The sequence below is a fragment of the Metarhizium album genome (genome assembly GCF_000804445.1).
Source record: "Metarhizium album ARSEF 1941 chromosome Unknown scaffold_12, whole genome shotgun sequence".
Taxonomy (NCBI): Eukaryota; Fungi; Ascomycota; class Sordariomycetes; order Hypocreales; family Clavicipitaceae; genus Metarhizium; species Metarhizium album.
This window is the reverse complement of record NW_024467586.1, coordinates 284,155-307,205: the sequence shown is the minus strand read 5'-3', so window position 1 is coordinate 307,205 and position 23,051 is coordinate 284,155. Positions and strand designations below refer to the sequence as shown.

The 23,051-nt window shown below is 54.3% G+C and overlaps 4 protein-coding genes across 4 annotated transcripts; 2 read left to right on the top strand and 2 right to left on the bottom strand.

Annotated features, from left to right (window-relative positions):
- Window positions 1–5,637: 5,637 nt before the first annotated feature.
- On the top strand, window positions 5,638–7,398 carry MAM_05094 (ORP1 like protein; the record flags this gene model as incomplete). Its single annotated transcript, XM_040823892.1, has 1 exon — window positions 5,638–7,398. The coding sequence occupies one exon, from the start codon at window positions 5,638–5,640 to the stop codon at window positions 7,396–7,398; it is 1,761 nt and encodes a 586-aa protein (XP_040678051.1).
- Window positions 7,399–8,713: 1,315 nt separating this feature from the next.
- Window positions 8,714–10,624, bottom strand: MAM_05093 (spx; the record flags this gene model as incomplete). Its single annotated transcript, XM_040823891.1, has 4 exons — window positions 8,714–9,634; window positions 9,759–9,955; window positions 10,029–10,229; window positions 10,573–10,624. The coding sequence occupies 4 exons, from the start codon at window positions 10,622–10,624 to the stop codon at window positions 8,714–8,716; spliced, it is 1,371 nt and encodes a 456-aa protein (XP_040678050.1).
- Window positions 10,625–15,907: 5,283 nt separating this feature from the next.
- MAM_05092 (sugar isomerase, KpsF/GutQ) lies at window positions 15,908–17,239 on the bottom strand (the record flags this gene model as incomplete). The annotated part of the gene is made up of 1 exon (XM_040823890.1): window positions 15,908–17,239. The coding sequence occupies one exon, from the start codon at window positions 17,237–17,239 to the stop codon at window positions 15,908–15,910; it is 1,332 nt and encodes a 443-aa protein (XP_040678049.1).
- A 3,209-nt stretch (window positions 17,240–20,448) lies between these two features.
- On the top strand, window positions 20,449–22,920 carry MAM_05091 (Neutral/alkaline nonlysosomal ceramidase; the record flags this gene model as incomplete). Its single annotated transcript, XM_040823889.1, has 2 exons — window positions 20,449–22,289; window positions 22,344–22,920. 2 exons carry the CDS (start codon window positions 20,449–20,451, stop codon window positions 22,918–22,920), a joined length of 2,418 nt encoding a protein of 805 aa, XP_040678048.1.
- Window positions 22,921–23,051: the final 131 nt, after the last annotated feature.

Sequence of the window (23,051 nt, the reverse complement as noted above, 5' to 3'; positions counted from 1 at the left end):
CTCCCCACTTAGATCAAAGACATGCTGCCTGGGATCGTCTCAGACCTGGTCCCTGTCACTAGTGTAAATCGTTTGACAATGGCTAGGATGTCCTTGCGGGGCCGCCATGAAACATGGGCCAAGCATCCTAACCATGCTCGCGGTTCAATGCGAGACCTGACGCTGCGTGAGCTGAATTTCGGCAGTAGGCAAACTGAACGCTACTAGCAACCCAGATAGCCAGGCGCTCGACCGACCTATCGCTAGTCTTGCTCTCATGGGTATGGCGTGGCGAACATTGCCGTGTCAAGGTTTTCAGATTCTTTTTCGCCGGCAGTCGATAGCAAATAAGTGAGGGGTGTATTGTTGTTTATGGAGCAGGCAGGTAACCAATCCTCCATGTGTTTTGTTCTTGCTTTGATGGTACTGTTTCTCCAAAAGAGGGGACAGGACTGGAAACGGGGCCGAAAGCGAACATGTAGTATGTCGAACATGGTAGCTAACGATCCGATAATGCACTGGAGTCGGTAACGTTTATTGTCTCGCAAAGTTGGGGCGAAGTTTAATATGGCAAAAGGTACGGAGTAGGTTGTGCTGTGGGTATTTTTCTTGTACGAGTAGAGAAGATTGCGATGATGGATCTGGCCTTTGCGCCAACGTGGCCAGGCCGCCAACCGGTTGCGTGTCTCCTTCCTCTCTGTACTTTGAACATGCCTGCACTTGCCGTTCATGAACTCGGAGAATATATTAATCGGCGTACGATTCTCTTTTGCCGGCACCCTATTGGCCAGTTATGCCAGTCTGCGGTGTAACCAGGCCAGGTCCCTGGAGAGATGTTTCCGTCTCGTGCATTCGTTACTTCATCACATCACGATGGAAACCACGCACCTACTGAGGACGACATCTTCTCGACTTGTCCGGCCAGCAACGCCATGCATATACTATGCACCACTCAAATTCAAGTGTAGCTTTGAAGTCGCACACTCTCCCCCTCTCCCCCTCTCACACTCTTTTCCTCCGTCCCTGTGCTCGTGTCGCCCAAGCCTATCCGTATTGCACAACCTCGGAATCTCGCTGCACCACGAGGCATGGCCTTGGGTCGGCAACAACAAATCAACAAATCAAGGCGACGCACAACCTGACTTGCAAGCACTTCGTATGACCGACATTGGATAGAACAACCCCTCATACTCCCAGGTTCAACTTCAGGCTCAAGCAAACGCTCAAGTTCAGGTTCATGCTGATGCTGCTCCTCTTGTGTTGCAGCCGATTTTGCTCGTGGCTTGTTCTCCCGCACAGGCTTATGTACATGTGCACCCATGATTGCTTACCTTGGGTAACTACCAAGTAGGTACGTACTTAGGTACTAGGTAAGTATGCATGGCACTTACTCAGTCTCTCAGTCTCATTCCTTCTATTGGCCGGATCAACTCGCCAGAGAATAGTCCTGCAGGTATCCTGCACGTCGCGCTTCGTACAACCAAGACCCTGCCGCGAGACAGCAGCAAGCAACGCCCCCAATGGCATGACTTGCATTGCCTGCAAGGCGTCCAGAGAGGCGTCTGGCGTCATCGATCAGCGGAGACGGCAAATATCTTGTCATGTTCCTTCATCAAGCACACGGCGTTGTTTCCGCACACCCGCCGTCAGATTATGTGTCGCGTTTTTTCTACAAGCACCCACGGAAATCCGGGGTCCGATTCCGACACATTCTCGGCATGTGCCGACTCGTCATGAATACTGCAATGAGTCGTGGGGGAGGTACAAGTAATACTAATTGCGAACAAGCGCGCCAGAAACCACGCTTGTTGTCTACTGGTTGGGAGCTCAAATGGTGCGTTCTGTGCCGCCTTGCGTTTACGGCTGGCCCAAAACCGGTCGCACGTCAAGCTCGGTGTAACCCCTTGGCATACTACTTCTCGTCAGATATGACCATGTCCGTTCCTGGTCTCGTTTCATTCCAAGCATTGAGTAAGTTGGTGTCCTGGGTTCACTTTGCAGTATATCCGTCAAACTCTTATTGACGGCGGCTTCTCAAACTCAACGGTCCCTACTGAATGTGTACACATGTGCGCCGTGGCTGTCTTTTTGATCCCATGTACTCCGTACACACTATTTTGAGGGCTGTCAACCCCAACACCTCTATGAGCCTACACGCAAGAAGAGCGCTGGCACGCCAGTGCGTGCGACCGACAAGTGGCCAACAAGGGTCTCCCTGTTCTTTGATCCATGTACTCCGTACGGAGCACCGCAAAGACTTTCCGGGTGTCTGATGGGGTTGTTTTCCTAGCTGAAAGGGGTCTATTCTGGCCTCCAGGTAGCCGCTCAGCGTCCTGTTAGGGACATGGCAACTTTGCTAGTACCTCCATGCAACTACGGACAGATGGGATTCTCTGTGCAAGTCGCGCGAGCGCCTTTGCGGTGTTGCCAACTACTGATCGGCGGCGGCCTTGACTATACACCAGCAAGGTCAGGCAGGGTAAGGCACACCACCAAGAGCCTCGGGGCGCCTTCTTGGCGCATGACCTTTCTCTTGGGAAAAGACTACCTTGCTAAAACAATCTACACATCCCCGTCCATCCCGCTTTGGCCTTGTCATCGTCAAACTGCTGTTCAATATACGATACCAGACCAGGAACGGGTCCACATTGCAATGCCTTTGAATTATCGGTATCGATCGTCTCCAGTTATGAGTGACTCGCGCATACAATGGACTCACTAGTGGGCAAGTGGGCGTAACAAGTAGCCCGAGTCAGGCAGACAAGTCAGTCATTGAGTCTGTTTTTGGGCCGCTCCCAGAATACACACACTCTTTGACGTCTCTGGCACGGATTGCTACCCTTTGTAATACAGCCTACAGGCCTCTCTTCGCAGCACAGACACTGAGCTCGCTGTCGTTTACCCGCAGTGTGGTCGTATTCGTGGCGACAAGACAGGGTGAGACGGACTTTCTCATTGCCCTCTAATTCTCATGAGGTCGCTGGGACGTCCCCGGCCCTGGACTGCTGATGCACCGTTTGTCTCATGATGCATCTAAACACCCCTTGACTCGAACTTGCGCGCATCGGTTCCCAAGTGTACGAAAATAGGCTTTGAGTTGACTGGGAGTGTGCTCGGGGACAGGAGGGCCCCAGTTTGATTCTGATTTATACACAGCCACCTCGTTTCAGACAGACTGATTTCAAGTCTCTGGAAGCTTTGGCTCAAATCCAAGTTGCTCGGGCCGTCAAAGATCTGGCATCCGATCCTGGCACAGAACGGTGCACAGTTTTCAAGCCCCGTCTCCTTGGGCCGGCCCCGATACCATTGTGTTCGCATGTGTTTCGGCTGTTTCGATCTACTCAGATGCGATGCGAGGCTGTCAGTGCGAATGATCCACTCGTCGTCGATCGCATCAATAAGTCTGACGGCTTTTTCCTTCAGCCTTCTTGTCGATGTTTACACCTGGTCCGTCAATCTGTCCCTGCCTGGTTTCGTTTACTAGTGTGGTCTTGATCAATTCGCATCGACCAGCCACTTCAACATCAGACGCCTTTGCATTTCAGATATCTTAATCACGCTCCCGAGTAGAAGGCGACCATCGGCTTTATCATCGACTCATGTTTCCTGTACACTTTGCTTTGCACAGCCCTTCTTCCTACTGCCCGGTGTTTGATGGGAGCCTCCGCACAATAATAACACTTGGCTTGTGTTTCCTTGCAAAGACAAAGACGAGACCGACCAAGTAGGGAGGTCACACGTTCTTCTTGCTGCTTCTTTTATTATCAACATCATTAATGAATGAACCGAGACTGAGACCGGGACCGGGAGCCAGTGCTTTTCTTTTATTAATGCACCAAGAGACGACTCGTTCTGTCGAGCGATATCATTCATCCATTTACCAGTCGACCCCTTCTTAGATCAGAAAATGGACGTCACATCACTGCTGAATCAATCAACTTCTGCAGGCTGCGATAGCATGGAGGGAGAGACGACGCCAACATTGGCAGCATGCAAGCAAGGAGGCCCGAAATCAGCTTCGTTACCGACTCCCTCGCCTGAGAGGACGACACCACAGCCGGACTGGGAGTCTAAATCTACCAAGAACAGAACACCATGGAGCGCGGGGGGCTACGCATTACCATTGCAAAGTGAACCCAAACTTCGCTCGAGTTCAATATTTTCGTTTCGTTCAGGGAGCGAGGTGCTCGATTCAGACAGTTCTGTCGACTCCCTAGGTCTCGGGCGACACTCGAGGCACGGATCAACGGACTCGGCCTCGATCGATTTTGAATGCTCTCAGGCGTATATGCCGTCCACTAGGCCGCAGAAAAGCCGGTAAGAACATGACGTTTGTTTCTTTGTTGCTCTCTTGTCAATAACCATTTTCTTTGACGCCCAGAATTTTATTCAGGCCAAATAATTGGGAAGACCGCCCACAGGCAGGTGCAGAGGCACGCGAGCCCATGGGTCACAAGTCCTCTGATAGCCACAGCAGCTTGTCAACGTACGCGTCGTGGAGGTCTCGTCCTCATTCCAGAATTTCGTCAGTGACAACGGTCAGTGGGATTCACAGTGCCGGCCCTTCATTAACGGAGTTGCCGTTGCTGGAGACGGCAGTGGCGTCTCAAGGTGAGTCGTATCAGACTCCGACCTCCGCGAACAGAACACCCCAGGCGTCTATCAGCCGACTGCCAACGAACAATCGTATTGGAGAAATGGATGTTCCAAGGAGAAGCGGGAGTCCGTCAGACGCTGTACTCAATATGAAGGGTGCCTTCAAACCCCCTCCGACTGCAAGTCCTCCTAGGTAAGTCAACAGCACTTGACCCGATATATTTCTTCCTTTTGCGTTCGATTCTTGTATTTTTCTGCTTTTGCACTAGATCGCAGCCTGTGCCTTGGTGGTTGCCAGTAATGTACATCGAGGCAACGCAGGCGATCTTTATCCGAGTGGAGAGTTAGATTTGAGCTGTGCTGCTCCTTAGTCTTGCCTTTCCCCCTTTCCCCCCGGGGCAGTCAATGCATATGCTACTCGCAGTGTTTCTGAGGGAGCAGCTGATTTTATTTCCAGCCATGCCGAAGTTTTTGCGGCATAGAGTGGTCTGAATGTCCGTTGCGAGCTGCTGATGGGTTGTGAATCACCCATCACTTCACGCATTTACTCGCTCTCTGCCCAGCCATGACGTGTTTACAAATACGCGATCAATGCGATGGAAATATTTCGGTTGGATTCACTCTCACTTGACGTATCCTATGCCTCGTCACTCATGCCTTTTGTTTACGATCAGCAGCCTTTTATGGCTATTTATTCTCGGCCGTCCAACTTGGCCTGTCATCTTCTCAACAACGGCCCAGCCAACCAGCCTCTTCTGTTTGCAAGTTGCAATAAGAATAGTTTTGACCTGGTGCCCCCATTTCTCCATCATCACATGTGTCCTCACTTTGTCGTTGCTGGACGAACATCGCCGAATATCACCACCCCCCTCCCAATGCCGTCAGCGTATTTTGACTAATTCAACTTCAAGGGACGAAAAATTCAGAGAGCCTCGGTTTCCTGGCGTTGCAAGCTCGCATAAAAGAGCCCTTTCTGCACCAGACTCTCCAATGCGCGCCGAATATTTTCAGCCGACGCATGCCCAGCATCCGCGCTCTGTACTTCCCCCCCCACGGGAGATCATGGCCATCGCTGAAGACGCCAGCTTACTTGCCGCGGGACAAAGCGGTCCTCAGAATGATGGTTTTGGCGCCAAGTACAACTTGTTGGATAAAAATGGAAGCACTGAGCCGGATCGCCAAGATGTGTTGTCAGTTCTTGCTGCCCCGAAACCGATGCGGACTCTTTCGTCTCCAACTGTTTCATCGGAAGCGCTCAAGCGTCAACGTGATGAACTTGGCGCGCCATCCAACACCTCCGCCACTGTGGACAAGAACATCGGTGGGAAAGCTGCCTGCATGTTCGTTGACGATTGTGATACTGGATCGCAACTTCGCAAAGCCATTTCCCACTTATTTGGTCGCAACAAAACATGTACACTGAAGATCCCGGAAATGGTGTGGGTGTACTATTGCCGAAAACACTACCAGAGAGTCCGTTACCGTAATGCCAAAACATATCCTATTACTCAAATGGAACTTGTTCAGACACAGATCGAACGCCTAAAGGCCTGGAGTGATCGAAATCGCGCTACGGGAAAAGGTCCCTATATCAACTCGTGGACTCTGTCACTCCGAAAGCGAGAAGAAAAACGGCTTCAAGGCGATGGGAGAAGGTCTGAAAAGGGGAAAGAGCCATACGAGGTGGGAGCTGGTCACATTCCTGCCTGGATAATCGAGGAATTAGGTGAAGGTTTCGATACTGAGCGCATGTTTAAGATTGCGGGACGCCTCCACGAAGAGATTATGAGTGGTGCTTTGACTCAAGTCCCCGAGATTGAATTCTTGCCCGACATTGTGGGCGACGATAAGGACAAGGAGACAACCAAGTCAACTCGTCAACGAAGGCAGAACAGTTCAACGTGCGTGACAAGGACCTCGAAACGAAAGGCAACAACAGACTTCCACGCCATGACTCAACCAAGCCCGGCGTATCATGACATGGACTACGCGGGTCATGGTCAAGACGGCGAATACGATGCGGAAGGTGCAGTTAGTACTTCAGGGAAGCGGCCGCGAACCAGTCGAGCGGCGTCGTTCCTTGACGGACCTTCAAACTCTTACACCACGGCTTCTTACTTTCCCGCGCGCGCGGAGAATGTCGTGCCCAAAATTCAACCGACGAATTACGAACACAGCCGTTACGCTCACAACGTTGGCAGTGGACGATTAGGGCACACGCACCCAGTGCAAAGCCATGCTCGTGCCGCATCCTACAGCAGCGTTCCTCCAGAATCCGAATATGCTTCCGAACCATATTACCGACCTCAAAAACCGCCTGGCTATGGACAAGTGCCGCTGCACTTTTCGGGTAGCCAGAGTAGCGCAAGCCCGCCTCCCATGCTGCCTTCGATCACAAGGCAGATGCACAACGCTTCCATCTCGTATGAACGCCATGAAAGCGCTCCACGAGGAGCGAGGCCTCAGACGCGAAGACCATCGCGACCCATGCACCAGAGATCCACTAGCGCCTTCAACCCGGGAAGGCGATGTGTCCCTATGTCGAGTCGACCATCTAGCTCAGGCAATGGTGAAGCCGTGGGACATGCCAGATACGAAATGAACAGACAGGTGCCACCCCCGGCAATGTATGGTCCCGGACATCACGGCCCTCAAAGCTCCACTGAAGGTGACTGGCGTCACCATCAGTATCGTGGAAGGCCTACCTGGACGTCAAATTATACGCATCCAGCTCCCTCTCTTCCCAGTAACCATACCCAGTATTCAAACCCTCATGACCCAAGCTATGGCTCCCCGTTCCCACGCGAGAACGACTCCTCATAACGGTGTTTCTGGTGAGGCCAAGCACGGCACGTCGGTGTACCCTGAGCCCAAGGGAGGTTTTGGGCATACGATCCGCATGAATTTGATTTGGTTATCGATGGGCAGCTGGCCAGCTTATTATCTAACCTTGTACCAATACTCTTGTACCGGTCTCGCCCTGGGTCCTTCAAGATTAGCGGACTCGTCGTTGTCGACACATTCCTTTAGCGAGGGTCTACGTTGCTTTTTTTTTTTTTTTTTTTTTTCTTCTTGTTTCGTCATTCTATTCATTTGATCGTTGTCATTCTTTCTGCCTTGTACAGTGGCACCGGATATGGTGAAATTAGTAGAACCACCTGATGCTCTTACATCCGGAGCCCCGCGAGAAAGGTATCCGGTCAGCATCGAGTTGCAGACGACATAAGCAATCAATTGGAGGAGCATGGCGAATGGAAGGGCAGATAATCCCGATGATGACGCGAATCTTTACTCCCTCAAAATCAGGAGACATGCGTCCAATTGGACGAGATGAATCATGGTGAAGCATGGCGAGATGCATTTTTTCCCCTTCCTTCAGAGAGAGAGGTCTCCTTGTGTTTGTTGCTGGCAAATACATGCATAGCCAAGATAATCATGCACCTAATGCGCGATCCGATACACGAGCTTTGAAAATATCCCACTCGCATGCGGGGGGACCTGGGGGCCACGTGAAACCACCGGCAGGCTCGCCGCCCGCCGCCGAAACAATCGAGTGCATCTCCAGGCCGCCGCCCGGGTCATCTGGAGGGGCCAGATGGACCAATCAGGGCTCGGGCCGCGCCCGGAAGCGGCACCTCGGCGGGAGTAGCCCTTGGCAGCGACACGACGAAATAGAACGAGATTAAAACGAGATTTCCGCAGCAATAAATGGAACATAAAAGGAAAGACATCATGTATTCCGCTGAAACTTGCCCAGCAACAATGAACCGGGACCCCATGACACCACGCTTGTTAAAACGTGCTTCGTTGGATGCAAACGTGACGTCATCAACCAAACTGGTCCTCGGGACAATTCAACTTCAATCTCATTTTCTTTTCTCGCGAAATCTCCAGTATATCCAGCGTATCGACATTAATCATCATGACTTCCCTAGCCGACAAGGCTCATCCGCATGTACGCCCAGAGGACGCAGTCTCCGGCATCCCAATCCCAATTCCACACGGCAGACAGGCGTCTGTACCAGTTTCATCGCCCAATTCCAAAACGCCAGTATGTCGCAGAAAGGACAAGCAACAGATCAAGGCCCTCTACAAGCACAGACCCAACTTCGTAACTTACACGCCTAACTTTTGTCCTTCAGGACGCGTTGCCCATGACCAAAACAAGAAGCATGCCGTTCAGAATACACGACGCAACAAACGCACTCGACACCATCAGTTTGTAGGGGATCGACAGCGGGTCTCGGCGATATAGCGTCATGCCAAGTCCTGACCCGGCGCAAAACAGGCTGATCATGACGCCCACCGTCACACCGGCATCAACTTCAACACGGAGTTTTCGTTTCCCCGTGAGTATCAGCAAACTGGCGATGCCAAGTAGTGCAAACGATACTACAAAGCAACCAAGAGTGCCCCACACGAGTGAATGTTCTCTACACCTTTGAACCTTCTGCTCACTGATGCTCGGAAGGGCGTAATGCGTAGCATAGCCAAGTTGAGGATATCCATCCGAGCTAGCATATCCTTCCTCCTCTGAATCCGTATTGACGACTGTGGATGCGTATCCCATACTTCCTTGGCTACCCACCTCTGAAGCGAGAAGGGGTTGGTTTTCGTGGCCGCCCCGCCTGGATTTGAACCATCGCTTTGCTTTCTTGTACGGCAACGACAGCATGGCATTCACATAGGCAACGCCGGGGAATCCAGTATCCTCTTCAGGATCGATGTAAATGGCATATTCTTCAGGCTCTCCTGCTTCGCTGCCATCATCATACTCGTTCCAGTACTTGACTGGCGAGTCAGTACTTGCAGGAGGAAGCGGTTCGAACTCTACATGCCGATGACGACTCTGTCCAGGTGAAGCTGATTTTGGCGCCACATGCTCATGGGATTCAGGTGAACTAGGCTCGCTGAAGTGGGGCGTCTCCGCCAATAGAGTAGAGAGTATCTCATCATGTCGGCTGCGGAGGTGCTCGAATGTGCGTTTTGTGAAGCTCTTGGGGTCGCCAAGAATATTTTCGTTGAAGCGAGCAGACAGCGTCGTCGAGCCCGTCCACTTCTACATTTGCAAAACATGTTAGTTGAGCAGCCAGAGAGAGACAATGTCCAAGTTGGCTCGCACAAAGGAGGAAAATAATAAATGGAGAAACCCAAGAAGCTCATTGAATGCTGCGCAGCCATACCTTGTACTTCTTAAGTATCTTTCGGAAGGCGACTACTTGGGCATTGGCAAACCGTGACACGGCATAGATTTCCTCGCCACAGCGTAATAGTTCCCGTTCGTACCTGGCCAACCTTCGTTGTCGTTTCAACGACTTGGTCGAGTCGTTCGTACCAGCGCTCTTGGCAAGCACGCACTCAATCTTAGTGGCAAGATGCTCTATGACGAGATGGAATGTCAGTCAGCAGGTCGACCGTGCAGATTCCAATGGCGGGCGACGACAAGGACTAACCTAATCTCCTCGAAACTTCGTCCGCCTTACTAGTGACGAAGAGATCAACCCGATCATGCTGACGGCATAGTTCGTCGTAGAGACCATCTTCAAACTTCTTCAAGGTGGTATCTTGATGCCCCGGAATAGCAATGGCCGTGGCCTGGTCCCGCGCTGTGTGTACCTTGATCTCATGTTTCAGAGAGTTGTAGTCGAGATTGTCTGGACGCGGCAGTGTTAGCACAAACGGAGATGAGAAACAGGAAACGATCGACGGAACGTGCGACAGGAATATGCAGAAAATGGGACATGGGACATGGGACATGGGGACATAAGGTTTGGGGGGCGACGGATGGGATAGAAGGTGTAATGGAAGACTGCAGCGACCCGACCGTGTCACAGATGGATGGAGGATGGAGGCTGGAGGATGCAGGTAAGAAGACGCGTGGGAGGCGAGGTGTTGGTTGGTGCCGGCAACCGCGAGTGCTGCACCTGCCGTTGCAGTCCGAAATGCGATGGCCAGCAACAGGGAAGAGGGCACCCGGCATGTGCTCATGCGACTTACGGAGGCTCCATTCCGGAACAGACTCGTGCTCCAACTGTTGCCCGTATTTCATGCTTTTGCTCGCTGGGTGTCGGGGCAGGAGTTGTATTGGTGGACGAGGTGGTTGTTATTGCATGCCGCGTGGTTGGAGGAGGATTGAAGTTTCAAGTAGCACCAAGCGGGCTGTGGCTGCTTTGCAAGGCCGTTGAAAGGAGGGCGGGAGAACGCTGACGTCTGTGCAAGGCCGATCGATGTCGAGACTCGAGGCTGACGCAAATGCACGTCGCCGCACGTCGCCGCACGTCGCTGCGATGACGGCCAATGTTCCCGAACTGGTCTGCGGGGGGCTGCAGCACGAGCGAGACAACCTCTCCCAGGGACCAAGGGCTGAGGAATACGGAACAGAAACCTCGTGTGCTGTATGTATAAATGGTCGATTTACTGCCAGCGGGACAGGCAAAACTAAATTGTTCAAATTCGGGCTGGTGGTGGTTCGTAGTTCTGGGTTCCCGACAGGCCGTGGGTAAGACAGCAAAACAAAGAACGGCGCGGCAACAGCAGGGGTCCGGAATGCAAGTGCTGGATCGTCAGTTGAACAGAAAGATGAGGGATGACTGGCAATGGAAGCCGGCAAAGGGACGAGGCCACGGGGGATATTTCAACGAGCCAAAAGATTCAAAGTTGGACACGAGGCTTGGAAGGGGGGGAAGAAGTGTGGCGGCTAAGTTGGCGGAGGGCGTCATGATAACTTTAAGGATCAATGATGATGGAGGCGGCACCGCTCGGCAGAGGCACTGGGCAGGGCAGTGGGCACGCAACTCGATCCAGTCCAGGTGGCAACGGCACCCTGCATGGCGTCGTCTGGAAGCCGAAGGCGGCCGAGGTCTGCTGGAGCCAGGAGGGAGCAGGGAGCAAGGGCCCCTAGGAGCACCGAGCACGGCGTACATGCACAGGGCTTGGAGCCCAAGTAGGATTGATGATTGCCACCAGACACAGCAACAGCCAGACCCAGGAACCAGTGTCCGCCCGCCTCTTTTGGGCGCCGCATCTAGACTCTGTCCGGCACTTTCTCAACCAAGTACGGCGCACGGTTGGTTGCAACGCCGGTTAGCTGCACAGTTGACCGACGAAGCTGTTTGGCTGCTCCCGCCCAAGAGAAAAAAGGTTGTCGTTGCCATTTGGCTTGGGTCGAGTGGGGCAAACCATTCATTCATTGATCGTGCCAGACCCCAGACCCCAGCAGCCCAGTATTCTTACATATGCCGGCTCATGCATGTGGGAGGGGAGGTTCAAGCCTGCTGGTACTCCGTACACGGGCCATGGCTGTCTGCCGTCTGCCGTCTGCCGTCTGCTATCTGCTATCTGCTATCTGCTATCGTGCATTCCGTTCTACTTGGTGTCCTCTGCTCATTTCGGATGTTTGAAACAAAGTCCATACAAGCTCTCAATTCCCGGTAAACTTCGGGACAAATAGTACTTAACTCAAGTAGGCATCCTTCAATGCCGGAACATTTCCACATGCAATCTACTTAAGTAGCGACTTTGGCGCGCCCAGGTACTTGACGGAGTACCGAGCTCAAGTTAGGTGCACAAGTGTCTTATGTAAGTACTTATAAGTACCCTAGTTAAGTATCTAGGTACTTAGTACGGAGCACCTAGGTTGTTGCCCACGTACTCCGTAGAAGGTACCTAGAACCCAGATAGGAGGTTGCAGACCCCGCCCAAACGCGCCTTCCCCCGGTACCCCCAGCATTGTGCATTATCATCGTCGTCCGTCCCTGCCTCCTCCATGCTGCGCTGCTCCTTTCCTCTAATCCAGCAACCACTGCAGCCTCAGCTCTCCAAGAACCCCCTCAAACTACGGGCCTCCGTCGTATCCGTTGTCTCCAGCACGGCAGGGCGCGCGCGCCTGTTGTCCTCTGGTCTGGTATCCTCCAATCTCTGATATCCGCGCCAAGGCATGTGGAGGCTAATCGAAATCGTGAACCAGGGTCCCGAACCCCCGGCCCGTCAGCCAGTCCAACTCAGAGAAGCTGCTGCAGAGAGCCACAAAACCCGCCGAACAGGTGGGCACGTCTCTACGACCAAGCAAGTCGTCCATCCATCGTCCATCAACCTGTCGACAACCGGTGCCGGCCCGTACTAACCACGAATCCGGAATCCGACCTCTCCTGCGTACCAATTACTATGCCAGCTCCAGCGCATTTTTTTTGCTACACTACGCCGACCTTGAACTAGTCCCGTTGTGAGGGAACGTGGTTCCCTGGTTTCAGGGGACAAGGTGATATGAATAATCTAAATGATCCAGACAAAACGTTCCAGGTGAAAAATCTACGCCTTCGTCGATGATTCTTCGATTGTGGAGACTGTTCATCATTGCTTGGCTGCAGCCATCGGGCGCCTCACGATGCAGCTTGCTTTTTCGAGAAGGGCACCCCTCCCAACACCTCGATCTCTCCGTGAATGCTGACCCCTGCTGAGGAGGCGACAGAATCATGACTGCAGCAGATAGAGGCCAGATTCGGGGAGCCTCAATATTGTCCTCCCTCACAACAACAACGAGCACGCTCGAGCCAACCGCAATGGCCTCATCTCGTCCAGTTAGCCTCAAGCGCCTTCACCTGGTCACGATAAGAATCCGCACTTACCTGTGGTCCCACAGTCAAATTGGCACAGTTTCTGTCGTTTTGTGACCTGTATGCATGCGATCCTCTCAATTGAGTGGAAAAGGTAAGCCGAACCTTTCGCACAAGCAATGCCATCCAGGCCGTTATGCAACCAGGAAGTTCCCAGATTTCTCTCAGCCTGTTTGAGAGTTGAACCAATGGTTCCCGGACGGAGTCAACGGCTTGGCTTGGCTCCGCATGCGACATCATTACGCAATGTGAAGATTCGTCAAAGACAGATAAGCAGGAGTAATTTTGATATTATCTTGTTTTTTTCCTTGGTCTCCATCTTCCTCAAGGGGTGAAAAGGGGAGAAAGATGAACATCATGATACCCCCAATGGACATCACCTTCATCAAAGATTCACCAGACCAATCCAAAAGACCCTGAATACGCAGCAATCCAATACCAGCGGCGCCATCTTGTCAAAAAAAGGGCCGCGGCACATCCCATGCGTATGTGGGATACCCTCCACCGAGAATCCCTGCTCTCTCCCTTGCAAAGTTGCAACAGACACGTCGTCTCGCACGATAACCGACGCCCCAAGAGCGATGTCGCAACATTGTTGTGAAGAATGGCATGGAAGCAATAGCCGAACCAGCCAGCTCAGCTGCTATAGTCACGGCCGTCTGTCGCGTGACCGTGAAACATCAATGTGCTTCGATGTTCAAAGCCAGACTCTACAAGAGGCTACCCAAAATGGTCGTTGAACACGCGTCATAATCCACCTTTCAAACCAAGAGTAGCACGCCGTCAAACAGCCACCCGATTCTCGATGTAAAACCCTTCAAGGCCGGTACAGCCGGTAAGAGAGGCTCTCCGAAATGTGAAACAGAATAGAAGTTCTCTACGCCCCTTCACCGTGACTCGTGAAAGGCCCGATTACAAAGCTACAGAGAGCCAAATCAACTTGCCGAAATGTTGCTCCTGCACTACACGGCATCATTGGATGACATGCCATGTACAAAGGTGCATGTTATCCTGGTCTCTACGACCAATCTATTACTATGCGCTGGGAATGCTGATATCATATCTCTTAGCGCAGCACCTCCCTAAGCCGCTCTCTGCATTGCCATCGAGGACAAATCGAAGATCTCCCTGAGGTCTCGATCCTCCGCATTGACGCACGTCTTCATGAGGCGTTGACCTAGATACGGAGCACTTGACTTACTCGAATGCACCAGCATCGCAACGGCGCAAGTATTCCGCGCGGCCCAACTCGACACGAAACCTTGTATCCGTCCGCCGGCAAATACGCGGGCGAAAGGAGAGAGCGAAAACAGAAAGTCGTGCTGGTGACTAGCCGTGCCGGCGGCCTAGACGTGCAGGTGTCGCGTGAGGAGTTTCCTCAAATGAACTTCTTCCGACAGACGCACTCAGGTGACACAGCATGCAAGGTGCACAGCTTTTGACTGGCCGACAGGCTCAAGTTCAAGCGCATGGGTGAACAGGTTAGCCACGACTGCGCTGGCGATGCCCGTTTAGTCACCGAGGGATGGAGAGCTGGGAGAAAGGGATGGATTATTAGTCCGCGCAAACGCCACTCCGAAGCGGGATCCTGCTGGGTGATGGTGTTGATCAAGATAGATTTGGAATCTCGACTCCGAACATGTTCCTTGATCCCCATATCAAGGTCTTTGTTTTCTTACCACGCGCGGAACGTGAAGCCGCTCCCGCAGACACAAATCCACCTGCTCGGACGGCCGGCGGTCCCGATTCGGATCACATCAACTACCTGCGTGCCGAGAAAGGCCTCCCAAACGGACTGCTTGCTTCATGTCGCCCTCGCCCTAGTTTCGGACCAATTCGGCCAGCGGCACTAAGCAGCTGGCGGGAGGCGTTGGATTAGCTCGCAAAGCGGATGTTGCAAGCATTTCGGCTCCGCAACGGCTTGGCGTCTGGAAGACTTCCCCTTGCCCGTAGTTGAGGGCCGGATGGAAACGGCAAGTGATCACATGGAAGATGCTTCGCAGGCTGCGGGCAATAGGCCCGACACTGTTCGCTTTGGTTTTCGTGTGGTGAGACGACATTGGAACCGTCTTCTTGCGGCGAAGTCTGGCAAGACGTATTTGCGGATTTGCGGAGTAGTCTATGATGCCTGCGCCGTTGGGGTCGGCGTGGCAGCCAAAAGCCACCTTGCGAGATGTGAGAGTTGGGCAATCAACTACGGAGTGCCGAGTGCCGAGACTTGGGATACACGGCTATGCCAACATTTTTGTCGTCCTGTCGGTCTGGACAAGCCTAGCTGCTGTGTGCCTGTAAAGTAACTGAAGAGATTCAGCCTGACGCAGTCTTGTCACAAGACCTCGTTGCCAATGTGGCGGTCGTACGGGCATGAATCGCAGCTGAGCTCACCATGTCCAATCGCAGGGGTAACGTTGTTGGCTTCAATATTTTGATTGCTTCAAACGAGCCAAGTGGCCCTGTCCTTGTATTCCGTTTGCCCCCGGTTGTGTTATCCAAAACATGTTCAACATTACACCTGGACGTCTATCTTTCCCTCTTTCCCCGCAATGCATGCATGCGAAATGGCCCTTCTTGAAAAGGAGCCAGCTATCGTGCCAAATCAAAACGCGCAAGATTGTCGTACATGAAATCATTCGACTGAAGAGAAAAAGAAAAAACCCTCATCCCAAAAAAAAGCCCCGGTGTTCTCTTCCAGCTCATGTGCGCCTGACAAACTGCAGCGGCTACTGCTGATGCTGTGTGACCTCGAGGAGATGGCGTGCCTCGACCACCCCGATGACGTTTTCCCCGTCGGCAACACAGACAATGGACTCTGTTGCGCAGGACAAGTCGCCAGAGTCATCTGGTCGGGTCGTCCGGATCATGTTGCCCGCTTGGTGAATGGTCGTGTCGGACGACATGACAATCATGTCGTGGCGAGACACGAAGGTGCTGGACAGCTCCCCGAGGGTCTGGTTCAAAGCACTGTTGCTGATCTTCTTTATTCTACTGGGCGCCGCGATTTTATCCCCTATTCGTACCCAGCCGGATTTGGAGTCAAACCCAGCCCGGAGAAGATCAAGACCCGTAGCCTCGGAGGACAGGTTGGGGCCCTCGAGCGAGGGCATGTCCGCCATTGAGACGCAAATGTGTTTTAGTCTCTGCGGCAGTTTCGCGGCGGCGGCGGCCGCCGCCGTTGCTGCCGCGCCGATTGCGCCTCCCGGGTGATTCTTTGCGAATGCGACAGACACGTTGTGGTGAATCTCGTTGGCGGCGGTGATGGCTAATGCGTCCCCCAGCGCCAGTGCGACCGTGGTCGATGTGGACGGTGCAGAGACGCCAAAGGATGCCTGCTCGCTCTCGGGGATGGGAGCGGGCAACAGGATGGTTTTTGGACGCCACTTGATGAACTCGCAGCCGTCACGGTGAGTATGGGATGTGAGAAGGATGGTTGGCAGGCCGTCGTCCAGGTGTGGCAGCATCCGCATGAGCTCCTGCGTCTTTCCAGAGAAGGTGATGAAGAGCAAGGTGTCGTGGGCATCGATTATGCCCAAGTCTCCGTGCAGAGCCTCGGTTGGGTGCAGGAAGACGGCGCGTATATCGAGGCTTTGCAACGTGGCGACGAGCTTCTTGCCAATGTGCCCCGACTTGCCGACGCCAATGACGACGAGCTTTCCGCTCGTCAGGCCCTGGCGCGAAATCACCTGGACGGCTCTGTCGAAGCCCTCGCGGGCGGCCGGGTCGGTTTCATACAACTGCGCGAGGGCGGCCAGTGCCACTGCTTCCGTGCTCAGGACGTGCAAGCCGCGGCGGAGGCGGCTCTCCTTGGACGGCGACTCCTGGGGGCGTGTTTGGTAGCTGTTTTGGGCGGGCTCGTGTCCGGGCAGTCTCCCGCGCGGCTGCTTTTCCAGGCTGAATGGCTCGTCTGTTGGATCGACCATGAGGGCCTGGTCGGACGGCGAGGCACAGGGTGTCGGTGGGGACGGCGGCGGAAGCGCTGGCTTTTGCCTCGATCCCAGAACGATGACCGCGCTGGTCTGGATGGGCCGACGTCCAGCGCGGCAGCTGTCCGTCATGGTTGCTGTTTTTGAAACGACCGACTCCAGGGTAAGAGGAGGACAAGGACGAAGGGTATGTATGGTTCAACCCTCGCTGCTCAAGCGCCTTTGCTGTTCCGGGCTCACACGTTGTTGCAGAGAAAAGGAAACCCGTACGATGGAGGTTGCGATGCTAGGCCAAGCCAGCAGGATAATCGTGGATTGCCGGGAGCGCAAGGTCTGTCGGTACCGTCCGAGGTTCGAAGACGGGCTCGACGGGGCTGAATATATGGAGCAAGCGTGGCTGGCCTCATTCGAGATCTTGTCGCGCCGTGCCGACGGCGTTGGTGAAGGAGATGGCGCTTACCAATCCGAGGTTGATTGAAGCCACCTCTTGCTCCTGCTCTTGCTCTGGAACAGCGGAACAGCGAGTGAAGACCGGGGAAGACGCCCAATTCGAGGCGGGAGCGGGTGATGCCTCAAGCAAACGATGCTTGACGGGAGAGAAATGCGGTCGACAGTGTCGTCCACATTGGGTCTTTAACCTGGCCACGACGGTTCATGGGCACCGAGTCGATGAAAAAGGTGTTGAGCGTGGAGGGTCCTGCGGCGTATCGTGTGCTATGATTGGTCAGAGTGCTCGGAGAGCCGACGAAGGAGAATCCGCAACAGCGTCGGCTCGGCGTCTCTTTCCAGGCAGCTACGTAGTTGATAATGCATGGGCACCGCAGGCCGATTCTTCCTGCGTTCCGAAACTAGCGCGGATCATGGAGAAGGGAAAAATGGATGTGGCAGCGTCATTGACTCGTCCACGGTACCTGCATTTCTGCGACGGCCTGCCTCGCCTCTGTGGTCACCGAGGCCATGCCGTGCCATGCCGTGCCGTGCATCCGCCGTCTGCCGTCTGCCATCTGTCCGCGGTGCCGATGTCGACACCAACCAGCTGGCCTAGCCTAGCCACGATAAGCGCGCTGCGAGGTCGTCGATTGCATCAGCATGGGCCGCGCCCAACCCAATCATCAGCGGCGTCAGCTCGCAGGAGTCGCAGCCCTCGGGCCGGGCTTGGACCAGCTTGGGCCTAGCGGGGTCACGCCATCGGTCGGCGGATCCGCCAGCATTGTTGATCGTCGATGAGCTCGGAGGGCCGGCCGAAGCGTGTCAACGTTTTCGACGGGACAAGCCAACTTGGCAGGCGGTCGGCTGGGCTGGCACTGGCACTGGCACTCGGTGCCCTCATCCTCATCAGCGGTTCTTTCCCCTCAAACGTGCCGACGAAAGGGCAGGAGCACTCATCCTGGTGAAACGTGATTGATTCGCCTCGCCGTTGTAACTTTGTACGCGGCTGCATGCAAGTTCCGTAACCAGGCGCCGAGATCTCTGCACACACTCAGACTACACGTCTGCGTGGCGCCTAGACTGGACCGAGAAGCACCAGGTGCAATTGCACCACTCGCTCACTGCACCGAGGGACAGGTGGATTCTGGATTCCCCCATCTAACTATCCGTTTGCTGTCCCTGGAGCTGTGACGGGTACATTTATTTCCTCGAGACGTCTCCGCTCGTTGGCGGTACGGTTCCACGAGCTCGACTTGGTGATTCTCGAGGCTGCACGGTGTCAGGTTCGACGTCGGCGACGACGAGGAGGCGCTCCGGAAAGACGACGCCGAGTTGCCTCTTTGAGCGTGGGCGCCAGCAAGAGCACCTGTGCGCTCGCAAGGTATTGTCAACAATCTGGTGGCCTTCTCCCATGGCCGTGCAGCCATGTTGCGTCCGTGTACGGAGTACCGGTGGCCACGCGCCAGAGTTGTGGCGTTGCGGCGTTGTGGCGTTCGGGTGCGGGTCTCCGCGGACGGTGAAAATACATGCCGAGCGTCGGTTCAAATGATGTCCTCGCACAACAAGAACCAATCTTGCGATATTGTTCAATCGCATTCGTGAGGCGCTACTAGCCCGCTTCCTTGACTGCCGGCGGACCTGGATCTGTCTGCGACTCTGGGGCGTCATGCACGCAGACCAAGTCTGCTCAGCGTGAGCCGTTGGACACGTCAATCGCAAGTCATGTCCGTGTTTGCAGCTGCGCAGGGACTAGTCTGCGCACGAAGCATCGGACATTAGGAGAACTCTGGCAATGGTGTGTCGTCTGCTCAGGAGTCAGGACTCAGGAGTCAGGAGTCAGCATCTCAATTTGGAAGACGGCCGGCCACGTGCAGGCCGCAGGGCGGGGCGTTCGGGGATTCAATGTCGAGGGTACGGCGTATTCAGTCTTTGCACACATAAAAGCTGGCCGTTTTTTTTTTTTTTTTTTTTTTTTTTGCGAGACAGATGCGCTGCTGACTCGACGGTGGTGTCTTGTCGGGTGCGTCTGCTGCGTCTGTGTGCGCTGCACCCAGTATGCTACGTACTTGGCATGTGACGTGGATCTGGCGGTCGGTTAAAGTTACCTACCTGGGTAGGTAACTAACTTACCTTAGGTAGTTACTTGAGCAGTCAAAGCTTCACTCGCAATTGCAAGGCGAGGGAAACTACTCCGTACTTGGTGTGTTGGAAACCAGACGACGGCTTTCTTTACCAGGAACGGCACCAAGTCACCGCCGTCAAGACCTTTGCCGGCAGCAAGCCCGCTACTGCCAAGGTGCATCATCGCCCGCCTCGTATGCTCCGAGCTCCAATTTTGAAACAGGCATCACTGACGGCTCCAGACGTCCAGCGGGAAACACTGAACAGCCAGCAAGCATCATCTCAAGTCCGGGACGGCGGGACGGCGGGACGGGGCTCAAAAGCTGCTGCTGCTGGTCGAGGTGACATTGGACACGGGACCTGTCAGTGGCTGTCGCCCGACCCATTGGGGCCGTTTCGGGCCATTTTGAAGACGTCAACAAGTCGACACGCCTGGCCGCGTGCCTGACCACGCCGCGCTACGGCCGGGAACGGAAGCCAAGGGGGCCAAAGGTGCGAAGGGTGCGACATGGACGACTACGTCTATGACAAGCCTCATGACACACGACGTGGCTAATGGTCAATAGCCAACAGACACTGCCTCCCGACGCCCGTTTCCCTCCGTCATCCAACTTTTCTTCTCCTTCATCACCCTCCACGCCACCTTTGAATTGACATGCGGCTCAGATAGTCGACACGTGGGCTCGCATCGGAGCCTTTCTCCTCTCTTCATTTTCTATGCTTCCACACACTTTCTCTCTCGCGCCCGACTGTCGCCGTGTCCCCGTCAGCTCTCTGCTTCCGGGTTCATGATGGCCTCACCCAATCAAGGCACAGAAAAATTAGGCCGTCGTTGGCTCCCTTCAGCGCCACTGTGGCCCCGTGAGACACCCTCCACTCGACAACGACGGTTAGTCTGTGGCCGAAATTTGGTGGTTCTGCTCGTCGTGGTTGGTGCTTGTTGTGTTGCTCTATTCCGGGCATCTGGCCTCGCCGCAACCGCGGTGCTGTCAACGTCTGCTGCGTATGCCTCGCTCTATGGCGGATCTGACAATGTCGCGAGGCCCGGAAACAAATGGGCGTCGGAAAGCCTACCAAATGGCGACTGGCCCAAAGACCAGTATCTCCTTGGCGTGGGCAAGGCCGATATCACTGGACCTGTGGTAGAAATCAACATGATGGGCTATGCAGATTTCTCCCAGATTGGACGCGGCCTGCGGCAGCGACTATATTCGCGGGCCTTCATTGTCGGAGATATGAACAACCCCGAGGACCGCTTCGTCTACCTGGTTCTCGACATTCAGTCCGGTGATACTGCCGTTCGATATGGAATCCTTCGTGGCCTGGAGGCGCTCGGCTCCCGGTATTCCATGTACGGCCAGGATAATGTTGCCGTAACCGCAACGCACTCCCACTCCGGACCGGGAGCGTGGCTGAACTATCTCCTGCCTCAAATTCCGAGCATGGGGTTCGACCAACAGAGCTACCGGGCGATTGTTGAAGGATGCATATTGTCCATTCGACGGGCGCACGAGAACCTCGCTCCAGGATACTTGAGCGTGGGTAAAACAAAGATTATGAAAGCAAACATTAATCGCAGTTTGTTTGCCTACCTTGCCAATCCCGCAGAAGAACGGGCCCGGTACAATGTCAGCTCAGAAGACGACGGTTCCGTTGAAAAGGACATGACCTTGCTAAAGTTCCAACGAGCCTCGGACAAGAAGAATATCGGGGTGCTCACCTGGTTTCCGACACATGGGACCTCCATGCAAGCCAACAACACCCTTATTACCGGGGACAACAAGGGCCTCGCGGCTGACTTGTTTGAGAAGCAGGTCAAGGGCAGCGGGTGGGAGGCAGACAATTTCGTCGCAGGCTTCTCGCAGGCGAACATGGGTGACGCGAGCCCAAACATCCTGGGTGCTTGGTGCGAGGATGGATCTGGTCAGCAGTGCGATTTCAAAACGAGCGCTTGTAGTGATGGAAAGAGCAACCGGTGTCGAGCCAGGGGACCGAAATTCGGAAGGAACGACTACGGTGCGGCCTCTTGCCTCGAGATTGCTCGGCTGCAGCACGAAGCCGCGAGGAGCATCTACAACTCGTTGAGCGGCCAGGCACCAAACATTCGGGGAACAGGCGTAAAGGCGACTCACAGATTCCACGACATGTCCTTCTACAAATTCACATTGCCCAACGGATCGGAGGCGCAAACGTGCCCGGCAGCGCTTGGGTATGGCTTCGGGGCCGGGACCTGGGACGAACCCGGTCATTACGATCTTGTGCAGCACGCGTCCTCTGCCTCGAATGCGAGGTTCATTTGGCGGCTCATGACCTGGCTCCTCAAGCCACCAACTCGGGGCCAGGTAGCCTGCCAACACCCCAAGTCCATTATTCTAGACGTCGGCGAGGTTAGCCAGCCATACGCGTGGACTCCCAACGTGGTTGATATCCAGACGTTTAGGGTGGGCCAACTTTTCATCATCGTGAGCCCCGGCGAAGCAACGACGATGGCCGGACGGCGGTGGAAGGAGGCCGTGGCGGAACAGAGTATTCGGGCTTTGTCCAATGAGCTAGACGGTCAAGACCCTGTCGTGGTCCTCGGAGCACCAAGCAACAGCTATACACATTACATTTCGACACAAGAGGAGTACAAGTAAGAACTTTTTGCTTTGGGCTGATTGCTGGTACCTTTGCTGACCACGTATAGTATTCAACGCTACGAAGGTGCCTCTACGCTGTACGGGCCACATACACTTGCTGCGTACATAGACCGCACTATTGCGTCCATGAAATATCTCAAATCCAACAGTCCGAGTCGAGAGCACCGGGCAAAGAACAAGTACCCGCCAGACAATAGCGGACGGTCCATCAGCTTCATCATCGGTGTTCTCTTCGACAGGACGCCCTTGTCCAAGAACTTTGGAGACGTAGTATCCGACGTTGCCAGTGCTAGCCACAGAAGGGGTGAAAAAGTCTCGGCATCCTTTGTGGGAGCCAATCCTCGCAACAATCTGCGCCTTGAGCAAACGTACGCCGCTGTCGAGTATCGACCGTCGGCAAATTCGCCGTGGCAACGAGTTCGAGACGACTCGGACTGGGGGCTCAGCTTTTATTGGCGAAGAACGAGCAAGATACTGGGCCTAAGCGAGGTCGACATTGAGTGGGATGTAGAAAGCGATGCCCCGACAGGAGAGTACAGGCTACGATACTACGGTGATTCGAAGTCGATGCGAGGAAAGTTGACGGCGTTTGAAGGAGCGAGCTCTGCATTCAGCGTCGTGTGACGGTAGCGAGGGCGGTCATTCACAAGTGGCGCTGGGAACACAAAACGTAGCCTGCATGCCAGACGGCGGTGACAATGCCTGGTTGCTTGCTGTATTTTTTTTGTTTGAAGAAAAAGAGAAAGATCAACTCT